The sequence below is a fragment of the Chelonus insularis genome, unplaced genomic scaffold (genome assembly GCF_013357705.1).
Source record: "Chelonus insularis isolate UGA/USDA-ARS -01 unplaced genomic scaffold, ASM1335770v1 contig_77_pilon, whole genome shotgun sequence".
Taxonomy (NCBI): domain Eukaryota; kingdom Metazoa; phylum Arthropoda; class Insecta; order Hymenoptera; family Braconidae; genus Chelonus; species Chelonus insularis.
The window spans coordinates 488,130-500,526 of record NW_023276746.1 but is presented as its reverse complement, the minus strand read 5'-3'; the positions used below and the strand labels follow the sequence as shown (position 1 = coordinate 500,526).

At 27.7% G+C, this 12,397-nt stretch overlaps 3 protein-coding genes across 11 annotated transcripts in view; 1 reads left to right on the top strand and 2 right to left on the bottom strand.

The window, feature by feature from the left end:
• Positions 1-68: 68 nt before the first annotated feature.
• LOC118071350 (mRNA-capping enzyme-like) lies at positions 69-2,518 on the bottom strand. 2 transcript variants are annotated; one of them, XM_035090459.1, is made up of 2 exons: positions 1,075-2,518; positions 69-115 (listed from the first exon to the last, which is right to left on the bottom strand). In XM_035090459.1, exons 1-2 carry the CDS (start codon positions 2,516-2,518, stop codon positions 111-113), a joined length of 1,449 nt encoding a protein of 482 aa, XP_034946350.1. In that variant the 3' UTR covers positions 69-110. The 2 variants fall into 2 exon arrangements, with proteins under 2 accessions (XP_034946350.1, XP_034946349.1); XM_035090458.1 differs by lacking the exon at positions 69-115 and having other exon boundaries at positions 755-2,518.
• Positions 2,519-4,345: 1,827 nt separating this feature from the next.
• Atac2 (Ada2a-containing complex component 2) lies at positions 4,346-7,208 on the top strand. The gene is made up of 3 exons (XM_035090472.1): positions 4,346-5,611; positions 5,709-6,233; positions 6,766-7,208. The coding sequence occupies exons 1-3, from the start codon at positions 4,450-4,452 to the stop codon at positions 7,119-7,121; spliced, it is 2,043 nt and encodes a 680-aa protein (XP_034946363.1). The 5' UTR covers positions 4,346-4,449; the 3' UTR covers positions 7,122-7,208.
• Positions 7,209-9,967: 2,759 nt separating this feature from the next.
• Positions 9,968-12,397, bottom strand: part of ATP8B (ATPase phospholipid transporting 8B) — a 61,119-nt gene continuing 58,689 nt past the window's right edge. For 4 of the 8 annotated variants that reach the window (XM_035090501.1, XM_035090503.1, XM_035090500.1 and 1 more), the window contains one exon: positions 9,968-11,645. In XM_035090501.1, coding sequence (XP_034946392.1) covers positions 11,214-11,645 — 432 coding nt within the window. In that variant the 3' untranslated portion in view covers positions 9,968-11,213. The remainder of the gene's footprint in view (positions 11,646-12,397) is intronic. The other 4 variants (XM_035090504.1, XM_035090505.1, XM_035090506.1 and 1 more) reach the window with 1 other exon arrangement.

The window sequence follows — 12,397 nt, the reverse complement described above, 5'->3', positions numbered from 1 at the left end:
TACCTTTTCCCATTTTAATCCTCATTGAAAAGAGTTCAGGTACATTATTTTATAGCACTGTTCAAGGTTGGCAAGGCAATTATAATTGTCAAAGGCTAAAGTTTGACCACCTAGACTGAAAAATATAATAAAGAAAAAGTTAGTCATTTTTAGAAAAGTACTTGCATCTTCTAAAGTTTTGGTAATTTACAATTAAATTTGTACATCTTCGTTTCAGAAAAAACTAGTTATGTCTATTTTAGAGTATTTACGTGATTTTGAAAATTTTCAGAGGATTTTCCCATTCCTAAATTGTAAATTACCAAAACTTTAAAAGAAGACTTTGACTATTTCATAGTAGCTTTATCTTCTAATGGTTTTCCCCATTCAAACCCTTATTTACAAGAGTTCAGGTACATTATTACCCTAAACTTCTGCCTCTATTCTATCTTAGATTTTATTGCACTCTTTAAGGTTGAAGTGACTTGTCACTGTTACTCTCGATCATTAATTTAAAATATTATACTAAATTAAAATGTATACTAAAATTCGAAAAATCGGAAATTTAATTTAAGTTAAAAATAATTGTTATAAAAAAAAATTTTTTTTTTTTAAAAGATCTCATATTAGTGCGTTGGTAATATTTACCATACGCACTTTTCTAATCATCGATCACGTTTAAAATTAAAAATATTAAAATTTGAATTTAATACGCGTGACTCTACTCTGCTCTACTCATATTACAAAAAATAGAAACTTGAAAAAAAACTCAATTTTATCGACGTCGTTTAGCTGGTGGAGGCAAGCAATCCTCCCAATTCTCGTTAAATTTAAATTTACTAATATAATTTATTAAAAATTTGGACGTTACCGGCGCGTTAATACTGTTAAAAATTGATTGAGCAGTCTTAAATGAATTCGGAGAATATTTATCGGTTCTTTCGCGCATAAATACCCAACGATCGTTCTTGAAACTACATTGAATTATTTTGTCATCGAGCTTTTCTATTTCTTTAGTAACCTGAATGAAACTATATGGTTCGGTTAAACCTCCAATATATAATTGACCAATTTTTCGTGATGAAATACCCATACCTGATTCGACGACTATTTTTAACATGAAATCCACTGAATTCAACGAAAGCGGCTTCCACTTCAAGACGGTTGCTGCAGGTCCAGGGATGTAGGGCTCCTTCGAAGGCTGGAAGATCAGGCCGTCCGGGTCATGACCCAATTGTTTCACAAATTTTTCACCTAGCAAACTGTTCACTTGTGTAATATCCCAAAATTGCTTCTGACGAATAGAAAAGGGTTCTTGATCTCGTCGTATTCGGCTTTCTTTGAATGCTCTAGTTCGGCCTCCTATTATTTCTTTCTCGATTATAGCGTATCGCTCAACAAAGAATAAGTCTGTCGATACATCTTTACCATCACACATGATAATGTCAAAAACTAAGTACCTAGGATATTTAGTATCACTTACTTCATCAATAACCATTTCTCCATCTAATAAAGTATCTTTCAGAGTTCTTGAAACATTTTCACAGTGTGGAAAAGTCAATCCGGATACCTTAAAGACACTATTATTTCTATCAATGAAAAACACTTCTTTGTTTGCTTGAATCAACATCATATATCTAGTACCATCAGCTTTCCATGATACTTTGTATGGTCTGATATTGAATTGAATAATGTTATTCTGGTCCAAAGAGACAGGTTGGGAACCAGGAAAACCATTTCTATGCCATTTACAGATTTCTTGAACTCTTTGTTGAATTCTCTTAACTTTAGCTAAATCTCGTACTAGTTTTACTCCAGGAACTCCAGCCATAAAAACTCGATCTTTTACACTATTTTCTTTACCTCTTTGAATATGTTCACGATTTCCACATTGATTATGTTGTTTTCCATCTCCTTTGAAGTCATCGTATTCTAAACACCAAGTTGGTAGTGGTGGTACAGGAAGTGTATCATTCTCATCATCATATCGCCTGTATAACTCTTTAATGTAGTCTTCCTTATAAATTCCAGGAGGTCTTGCAGTTGAAAATTCGCTCACAGCAGCATCCAAGTTGAATATGTTACTTTCAACCAAGTAACTTATTAAAAGAAACCCAGTTCTATTAAAACCGTGGGTGCAATGAACTCCAATGATCTCAGATGGATTACGAGCAATAAAATTTCTACAAATTTTAATAAAAATATTTGTTTGTTCTATGGAAGGCGTTTCTCCATGGCCATGACATTGAAGCTTGTGATAACGACATCCATATGATTCAACATCAGCTTTATCATAAAACCGGGTGGTATTTGTCAGATCTATTAGTAATCCCATTTTCAATCTTTGACACTTTAATGATGAAAACAGCATGTTCACAGAAAAACGACATTCTTCAGAAACTTGACTATCATATTTTTCTGATAGTGGTGTTTTAAATGCAAGAAACTTATTGTTTATTAATTTTATACTTTTTCGAGGACAGTGTAACCATCGTGGAGGGATCATCCCTTTGCTATTTTCGGCACTCCAACTTGACATTGTTCGTTCACTTGACCTCAACTGTATAAATTACAAACACTCACTTTCACTCTTAAATGTTCGGTTTTATATTACACTTATGCAAATGATGTGTAATAATAAAATTGCACTTGTATTTTCACAAAAATATTGAAGCAAAAATTACACAACGTGCACAGGTCGAGAATCAAATCTCATGTGATTGAAAAATCCTTCTGGTTGGCTAGATAACTAGTTATTGTGCGCCTTCTGGTGGTGAAATCTAATGAAATGTCACCATGCGCCACCTGGTAGGGTATTGAATACCTCTAGCGGCATCTTTACAAATGAATTATCAATTTTATTTATTTTTCTTAATTATTATTAATAAGAAATTTTATAATAAATAGTCGTTCTGCTAAAATCTAAGTAATAAAATAAAGTATTACTAATTAATTGCTTCGAAAAATATGATTGAACAGTAGAAGTGAAGACATTATAAGTATTGTAATCTAAATTGTACTCTTTAAGATTAATATTAAATAATATTGTACATATTTTTCATAATTAATTCAAATTAATATTTGTATACATATATGAAATTAATATTCGTTCATAGTACATTTTAAATTGTGATATAAAATCATACTCAAATTGAATTTACTTAAAAGACGTGTAGGCTCAATCTGCGATCTTAGAATTATAATAATTAGTACACTATTTAAAAACTTGCTTTCAAAAACCTATTACATTAAATTAATTACAATTCATTACATGTGTAATTTCAAATTATGTATTTTTCCATATCTAAATGTTTTATGTAGTATATTTTGAAGTTATAATCAAAGTTATAACTTTAAAATATATCTCATATATTCATTATCTATTATATGTGGAATATTATCAATTAAACTGCCCATTAATTTTATATTCAGTCACTTTCCTGTAATAATTGATCTAAAACATTCATAAACTTATTGTAAACGCCTATCTATTTGAATTAATTGAAATTTTTTATAATTATGTTAAATAAAAAATGACAATTTTCATTTAAATTCTCTGTCTAGTCATCAGTTCATAATTATTAATTATCAGTTTAAAATTTTTTAGAAAAGTATATTTTTTTAAAGACACTATTAGCTATATAATTCGCAATTATTTATTATCAGTTATTAAGAATAATGTAGTAAAAAAATTAATGATCGAGAGTAACAGTGACAAGTCACTTTAACCTTAAAGAGTGCAATAAAATCTAAGATAGAATAGAGGCAGAAGTTTAGGGTAATAATGTACCTGAACTCTTGTAAATAAGGGTTTGAATGGGGAAAACCATTAGAAGATAAAGCTACTATGAAATAGTCAAAGTCTTCTTTTAAAGTTTTGGTAATTTACAATTTAGGAATGGGAAAATCCTCTGAAAATTTTCAAAATCACGTAAATACTCTAAAATAGACATAACTAGTTTTTTCTGAAACGAAGATGTACAAATTTAATTGTAAATTACCAAAACTTTAGAAGATGCAAGTACTTTTCTAAAAATGACTAACTTTTTCTTTATTATATTTTTCAGTCTAGGTGGTCAAACTTTAGCCTTTGACAATTATAATTGCCTTGCCAACCTTGAACAGTGCTATAAAATAATGTACCTGAACTCTTTTCAATGAGGATTAAAATGGGGAAATCCGCTAAAAATTTTCAAAATCACGTAAAGGTACTCCAAAATAGACAACTAGTTTCCTTTGGAACGAAGATGGACAAATCTAATTTTAAAAAAGTACCTAACAAATTGTATACTACAGACATCTTGTGGTCAGAGTACCAACTAAAAATTCCTGGCGACACGAAAAAGCCACTTCTAGGCTTGTAAGTAAGACAGTATTCTTTGGTAATTATTTATCACCTTTTTAACGGACAAATGTTTGTGATGTTACTTCGGTTATAAAAGTGGATTATTTCGATGAATAAAATAACAAATGTCTGAAATTAATGTAAAAATTGAAGTAAAATCAGAGAATGAAGAGGGCGACAATGAAGAAGAGGAAAAAGAAGAAAATTATTTGTGTAAATATTGCGGAGACCCATGTGATCCATATATAAGACCAGCACTCCTATGTTCCGGTGAATGTGTACAAAAAATCCACGTGCGTTGTTTAAAACGTGGTGGAGTGCCCGGAGCTCTTGTAGGAGACGTTTTTTTTGAGCTGTATTGTACTGAATGTAGTCCTTTAAAAACTGAAATTATCAATCGAGGTAAACTGTCATGGCTAAATATCATTGTTTTGACTCTCTACAACTTGAAAGAAAAGTCAAGTGGGATAAGCAAACGAGGATATTTTCATTGGAAATCAGACATCAGTACATTTGTCGACAAAAATTGGGATCACTTATTCCAAAAGACTGTGAAGAGGAAAAAAAATTGGATTGGAACAATATCTGGCACTCTTTCTCATTACAGCACAACTTTTTTTAAGTCTGGGACTACTGAATTGGGCGAGTCTGGCTGGTGGAGGCTCGTCGACAATGATCCACCTGAAATATTGATGAATAAAAATAACAAAATCATCATGGAACGGAAGAAGCAAAGTTTAGGACAGAATAAAATTATTCTTAATCCTGTAAAGGTAGCCAATAGTCCTTCTAGATCTGAATCCAGCATGTCTTTTGGTGAAGACAATTATCCTAGTGTAGATCCATCAACAGCTAATCTAACTCCTTCAATGTTTAGCCGTGAGTATGTTCAACCTACAGAAATCCTTTCAGATTTCCTTCTTGCTGATGACGATGTCCCTGACATTGATCTTCTGGATATTGATGATGGGTTAGACTTTAATGAACAGCCTGATTCCATATCACCTGTTGATTTGGTCAAGGATTTGGATAAGTTTAACTCCTTTTCAAAAGATAATCCTCAAATTTCTCAACTGCTCAATACCTTTAATCCTGAATGGATGAATAATATTCTGAGTCAGGAAAATTTTGATGAGTCCGGAGGAGAAAAGGATAAATTTGGAGATGCTGAAGAACAGTATGAGGAAGAAACAAGTAATGATAGTTGTATTCAGGAGCCAATAATCTCACTGTTTAGAATTAAAAATAAAAGAGATTGGCCTTGGATGAAGCCTGAAAGAACATCAGGTAAGATTATTGCTTGGATAGTAAAATATGAAGATAACATATTCTTAAAAAATATTTGCTGGTAATCATTTTTTATCAATTAGGTCTTCTTTTTCAGAACAAAAAAAGCCAAAAATGGGCAGGAATGAAGAAGACTACATCATTCAAAGCATCAATAAAGCTCATATTGATTCAATGACTCCGTCCTTGAGAAGACTGTACAGAAAATTAGTTGTAAGAAAGCTGAAACGAAGTAATAATGTACCTTTATTCGATATTGATACTTTTGGAATAAAACCAGAATCAAGAATGAACTTCAATGACGAAAGTCATCGCGTTATTGATAGATTTTATAACATCAACTTCAGTGCTATATTTGAACAAAGGCTCTCAGGAACTGTGGAACCCACTGCTGTTCACAGTCCATACACCAATAGAATTCTTAAGCCCTTTATCAGAAGAGATTACTCTTGTCAGCCACTTTGGCTGAAATTAATGCAAGAACTCACTGCTAAAGTCAACAAAAATAATCCTGATTGGAAACCAGAAGATCCAACGAGTATTGATTATTGTTATGTCAGACCACAGCATATTCCTGCAGTTAACAATCTTTGCAGTCAGTATTTTTGGCCTGGTATTGACCGTAAGTATCATTTATACATTAAATCTGATTAAGTAAGAACTACAGGTATAAAATTATTGGAAAAATATCCTAGAAATTTAGTTTTTTGAAAATATTTTGTAAGTTATCAGAGATAGAAAAAAAAGTTTCAGATAAAAATTAAAGATCATTTGATTATACATAAAAAAGTCCTTAGACTTTAATTTCTAGCTTTCATAATTTACCTAGAAAATAATGATAAAGCTTAAAAAAATGTATTTTTACTGAATTTTTGATATCCTTTCATCTTTATTGTCATTTTGCAACAAAAGTATGAGAAAGAGCGAGAGAGAGAGAGAGAATAGAAAAAGTGTAAGGATCTTTTATGTATAAAAAAATAAGAGTTTCAATTTTGATTTACAACTTTCTCTTCTTCCTCTCATTGTTTAGAAGATAATTACAAAAAACAAAACTATACCGGTCTTTTCAAATCTTACTTAATCTGGTTTTTCAAAAATAATCCAAAGATTACTTCAAAATAATCATGTCCTTTTTTGTTTTTTTTATTTATCAGTAACCGACTGTCTTCAGTATCCAGACTTCACTTGTGTTGTTTTGTACAAAAAACTCGTTATTGGATTTGCAGTACTAGTACCGGATGTGAATTATAATGAAGCCTATATTTCATTCTTATTAACACGATCTGAATGGAGGAAATCTGGAATAGGAACATTCATGTTGTATCACTTAATCCAAACATGTATGGGAAAAGATGTAACACTTCACGTATCAGTGACAAATCCTGCATTAATTTTATATCAAAAGTTTGGTTTTAAAATTGAAGAATTTGTTCAAGATTTCTATGATAAATACATGGCTTGTGGTGTACGGGAATCAAGACATGCATTATTTCTACGGCTTAGCAGATAAATAATGAATACATGAAATGATTTACAATCATGCTGAAATATAAATTATTGCAAATACATAATAAATACATAAAATATTTATTTTTAATATATTTTTTTATTTTATTTTGTAATTTTATAAATTAAATTATTTCATTTGTTTGAATATTTAATCTATTGCATTGCTTGCAATTATCTGAGGTTAATAAAACAACAATGTTTGTTATGAAAAAATCGTTATTCAATTTTAAATCACATTTTCTGAAATACTTATGTTACAACAAGAATGAAAACTAAGCAAGAAAAAATTAATGTATGTATATATATATATATATATATATATATATATATATATGTATTTTTTTTTGTTTTAATTACAACTAATAAATTAATTAATAGAGACTTATTTTTAAGCATTAAAAATATTACCTGTGCATTGTATTTTTGTAGATTTTTTTTTATTCTTCAAAATTATCGTCTCTATTTATCTTATGTATAAACTTTCTCGTTAATGTATACAATTTTTAATTATTCAAATTTTTGTTTACATTAACTTCTTTTACGTTTTACGTTCTTTTTTTTTATACATTTTATGCAAGTGTCAGACCCTTATTTTTCATTTATTTATTTTATTAATAAAATAAAAATTTTAATCATTAATACATAAATGAAAATGAATTAAGCGAAAGAAAAAAAAATTGGTTTCAAATTGTTCATTACTATCTTCTATAAGTGAAAGATAATAATAGAGAAAAAAAGAGAAAGATATTTTTTATAAATATAATCATTTTCTGTTTAACAATATAAAGTGCTTATATCAATGTGAATTAAAATTGTGTGCAGTCTCATTTAATGATTCATTGATTTTTTAAAAAATTGTTTAATAAGTGGTAATAATTAATTTATAAATAATCAAACCATTTGTCGTTATTTATATTATTTCTTTTTTGTTTCAATTCTTTTAATTTATAACTCGTTGCATGAATTTGTATTCTTTAATAACAGTTTTTTTCTTGTTATTTTAATTTATCTATGGAGAATACTTTTCAATACTTGGTAATCCAGTAGAAAAATTTACAAAAAAAATCATCATGTCATTACTGTAATAATAATAATAATAATAATAATAAGAATAATAATAATAATAATAATAATAATAAAATTTATTTCTGAATTCTGAAAAGAAGCAATTATTCTAGTGGATGATAATAAGTGATAATCAATTTACAAAAAAATTTCGGCATCTTCTATCTTCTTTTTTTTTTTTTATTTTGTAACGAAAATAGAAAATAATTGACCGCTATAATTATGTAACTATTTATAAAAAATGATTGTGAAATGAATTCCCAGAAAAAAATGACCAAAACTGATTGAATAAGTTTTTTTAATTTATTCAAATTCTAAATTTAATCAAATCTGAATAGATCTCATTAAATTAAAGTAGATTCAATTGAGTAAGAATTCTCGGGAGGGGGGGGAAATAGATCTATAGAGATCTATATTTTTCCATTTTTTTAAATCTACTTAAATCTAAAAAACCAAAGAAAATTCAATTTGCGTGGATCTATATACATCTGGTGAGATCAGTGGATAGATACCCAAGTTATGATCTATCTTCAGAGATCTCTGTTGATTTCGATCATGTAAAGAATTTAATGCAACTCTAAACGTCACATAAGATCTACGGAAATCAAAACAGATGTACGCAGAATAAAGTAGATCCAATTGTGCCAAAAAATATATATCTGAACAGATCTATTTTATTTTTTCACAGGAATTTAGTCCTTGATTGAGTCCATTAAAGTATATTACAATTAGAATTATATTAATTTTAATCATAGTAGATTTGATCATTTTTTTCTAAGACTTTTTCGTTCGTAAAAAAGAAAAATAATGGAAAATAAACACATGTTAATTATTGTTCATTGAATAAATTGTTTATAATAACAATGAAATAATCCATAAAAGCTAAAATTTGTCAGGCACATTTGAAAAATAATAGAGTTTAACTTTATATTATTTATTAGTCCCATATTTCGTTTAATCATAACTTTTTCTTTTAATTTGATCTAAACATTAATATAAATAATGATGATATTAATTAATCAATATATTAATAATAAAAATAATAGTAATCGTTTGATTGTGAAACACTCTTCCTTAGGATTATTAAATCTCTTATTTATATTAATAATCATTTTGTTGATAATATTAAAAGTAGAAATACATATTTTATTGTTCACTACAACTCTTACGAATTTTATTTTATCATTTACTCCCCATTTACCGCAATAAATCGTATCATATATATATTTTTATGTATATATATGTTTTATATTTAATAGTCAGTCCAAGGCAAACATTCGCATTAATACAACGTGTCTACTATTATTTGAAATAATATTAATAATAATAATCATTATGATAATAATAATAATAATAATAATAATAATAATAATAATAATAATAATAATAGTTTGTTATTTTTGTTGTGTAATTTCGTTCTATCTATATATTACTTTTTTTTTAAAAAATGTCTTCTTAACTTCTAAACGTAATTACACAATAATACAATAATTATTATAATTAATTAAAAATAATGAATAATAATTATTGTTTATAATAATCAATTATATTCTTTAATATTTACAGTCAATACTATAATACATCGTGACGTCGATCAGCAATTATTTCATTACAATTAGTTATTTATTATTTTTTTCTTTTAAATAATTCATTCATTTGTTTTATCAAGTTATTATATTTTTTTTGTATAAAGGCAATTATCGATTAATCGGTAAATCGACTTGTCAATTTTTCTATAGTTAAATATATTTTATTTATTAACAAATATTTTTGTTCATTTTTCTATCTCGTTTTTCCTTTTTTTTTGTTTTATTAAATCAATTTATAGATTGATTCAAAGAATTTTTTTTTTGTTTACCTTTTATTATTAATCAAAAATTTTATCGCAAATATTTAGAACTTAGGAAAGTATTTTTAAATCTCCTGAAAGTTTGCTCAGATCAGAATTTCAGAAATTTTTAATATGAAGAGATCTCGTAAGATTTGAAAAAAAATACTAGATGCCTTTATACTGGATGGAAAAATAATGAGACTATAAGTAGGGCTTAAATTTACGGCTGCATATGCGTACAAATCAATGTTTCCGTTGTTGTACCTACGAGCATGCGTAACCGTAATTTTTAGCCCTACTCTTATCCTTATTCTATCCAATGGTGTAAAAGTTCTATCAGTTTATGTTACATGAAATTTGATCAATTTTAGGCAAATCTAGTGCTATCAAACACTAGATCTCTATAGATCTGACCAGATCTAGAGCTTTATGACTCTAGACTTACAAGACCTAATCAAACTTGACCCAATCAAATAAAAATCAACTTTTCAATCTATCTAGATCTCGCCATATCTAAAAATCTCGTAATCTTGATTTCTTATTATGAAAAATTTTTTCCGATAAATCACAAATGAATACGTCAAATGCCTTGAGATTTGAAACTTTGTAATGAAATGAATAATAACCATACTTAATCTTGAACAACATGAAAAAAAAATTTCATTATTAAGTAAAAAAGCTAAATTACATATTTGTTGTCCTATCATTAGTCTTAAACAATTTGTAAGCCAGCAATTCCGTCAGATGTTATTTTTTTTTAATTGCTAATGTACAAATCAAAAGTTCAAACAAGACACGGAGGCTTATTCAAAATAAATAAAGTATTAAATAAAATAATCTTGTGCAATGAGCTTTTAAATTAGTAACAGATAAAATTAATTAACTAATGAATTAATCAACAAATTATCTATTAATAAATTGTATTGATTATCAATAATAATCTATCACTGATAATAACTTTGACTGATAAACTAATTAATTAAATACTCGTGATTTTAACACGGCCTCCTAATGAATTATATCACGTAAATAGAGTATCACGCAGGAGCTTCGGATTTATTTTAATACTCTTTCCGTTGAATATTTTATTAATACAAATGAATTTTGAATTTTTATTTTTCGTATTCAAATAATGAATTTTATTCGATAAATAATCTAATTTAAAGCTTCTGTTTTAAGAGGAATAAACGGAAAAACTTACAGATTGATAGTGTCAAGACTGTGTGAATTTCTGTGTGACATTCCATCATTCGGAGATGTCGATGCATGTTGTTGATTAGCACTCACTTGTTTGCTAACATTATTCGAGAATGGCATAGCAAATTTAAAGTCTGAACCATTTGGTAACTTTCTCATTATTTTTCCAGAAGTTATAAGTCTTCCAAAGCCTTCTTGATGAGCAAAAGCATATCCAGATCGTAATGATCGTCGTGTTCTTCGTGTGGATGGTGTACGTAAAATGTCTTGACTTTGTCGAGATCGCATTTGAGCTAATCTCTGCTTCAATCGGACTCGTTCTGATAATGTTGGCCTTACGTCAATGAAGAAGAACCTCCAGGAGAGTACTGGGATCACCAGAATAATACATGACAATACTGTGGTAAACCAGAATGTTGCTTCTGACATGGCCTAGATAATTAAAAAAAATAATTAAGAATTTGAATCAACGTAAAGAATTAAATTTAATAAAATTTTGGTGGGAAAATCAGTTTAATAATTGTACAATTTCACAGTCATTTGTTCTAGCAAAAAGTGTTAAAAATACTTGTTAATATCTTTAACAACTCTTCTTCCTGTTCTCAATGCAAATACCAATTTTATTACAAAAAATTGAAGAAAAAAAAACTTGTCTCAACATTTTCTTTTAAATAAGTTATTTTTACATGCGTATTATGAAACATAAATGTAAGAATGTGCTCTTTTGGATAGTAATCATTTCCATGATCACAAAATTCATTCATTCATTCACGTTTAGATTCATTTTTATGAAAATAATTTACAAATTGAGAGATTACTATGTAACACAATACTGAGTTATGTTTTTTTTAAAGGTTTGAACAGAATTTATTTATTTGTATAACACAAATCTCAACCAATTTTATGAAAGATTCTTCTTAATTTTAAGAAAATATTCTTCTTTTCCTATTTCTTCAATTATTATCATAAATTTACCGTGAAAATAAACCATTTAGAAAAAAAAACAATAGTATAAAAGTTAATTATCCATTTTTGTATGACTAAAAAACGAGATGACCATAAAAATGTAAAATCACCCACAACTTTTTGATAGTTAAAAAATAATTCTCATGGCGACCATGTGATTTTTGACAAAATTATATTATGATGTGATTAATATCACAGTTTGTGTGAAAAAATAACAT

Coding starts and splice junctions, on each gene's coding strand:
- LOC118071350 (XM_035090458.1), bottom strand. CDS start 2,518: ATGTCAAGTTGGAGTGCCGAAAATAGCAAAGGGATGATCCCTCCACGA.
- Atac2 (XM_035090472.1), top strand. CDS start 4,450: ATGTCTGAAATTAATGTAAAAATTGAAGTAAAATCAGAGAATGAAGAG. Junction 5,612..5,708: donor GAAGCCTGAAAGAACATCAG/GTAAGATTATTG, acceptor CTTCTTTTTCAG/AACAAAAAAAGCCAAAAATG. Junction 6,234..6,765: donor TTTTTGGCCTGGTATTGACC/GTAAGTATCATT, acceptor TTTATTTATCAG/TAACCGACTGTCTTCAGTAT.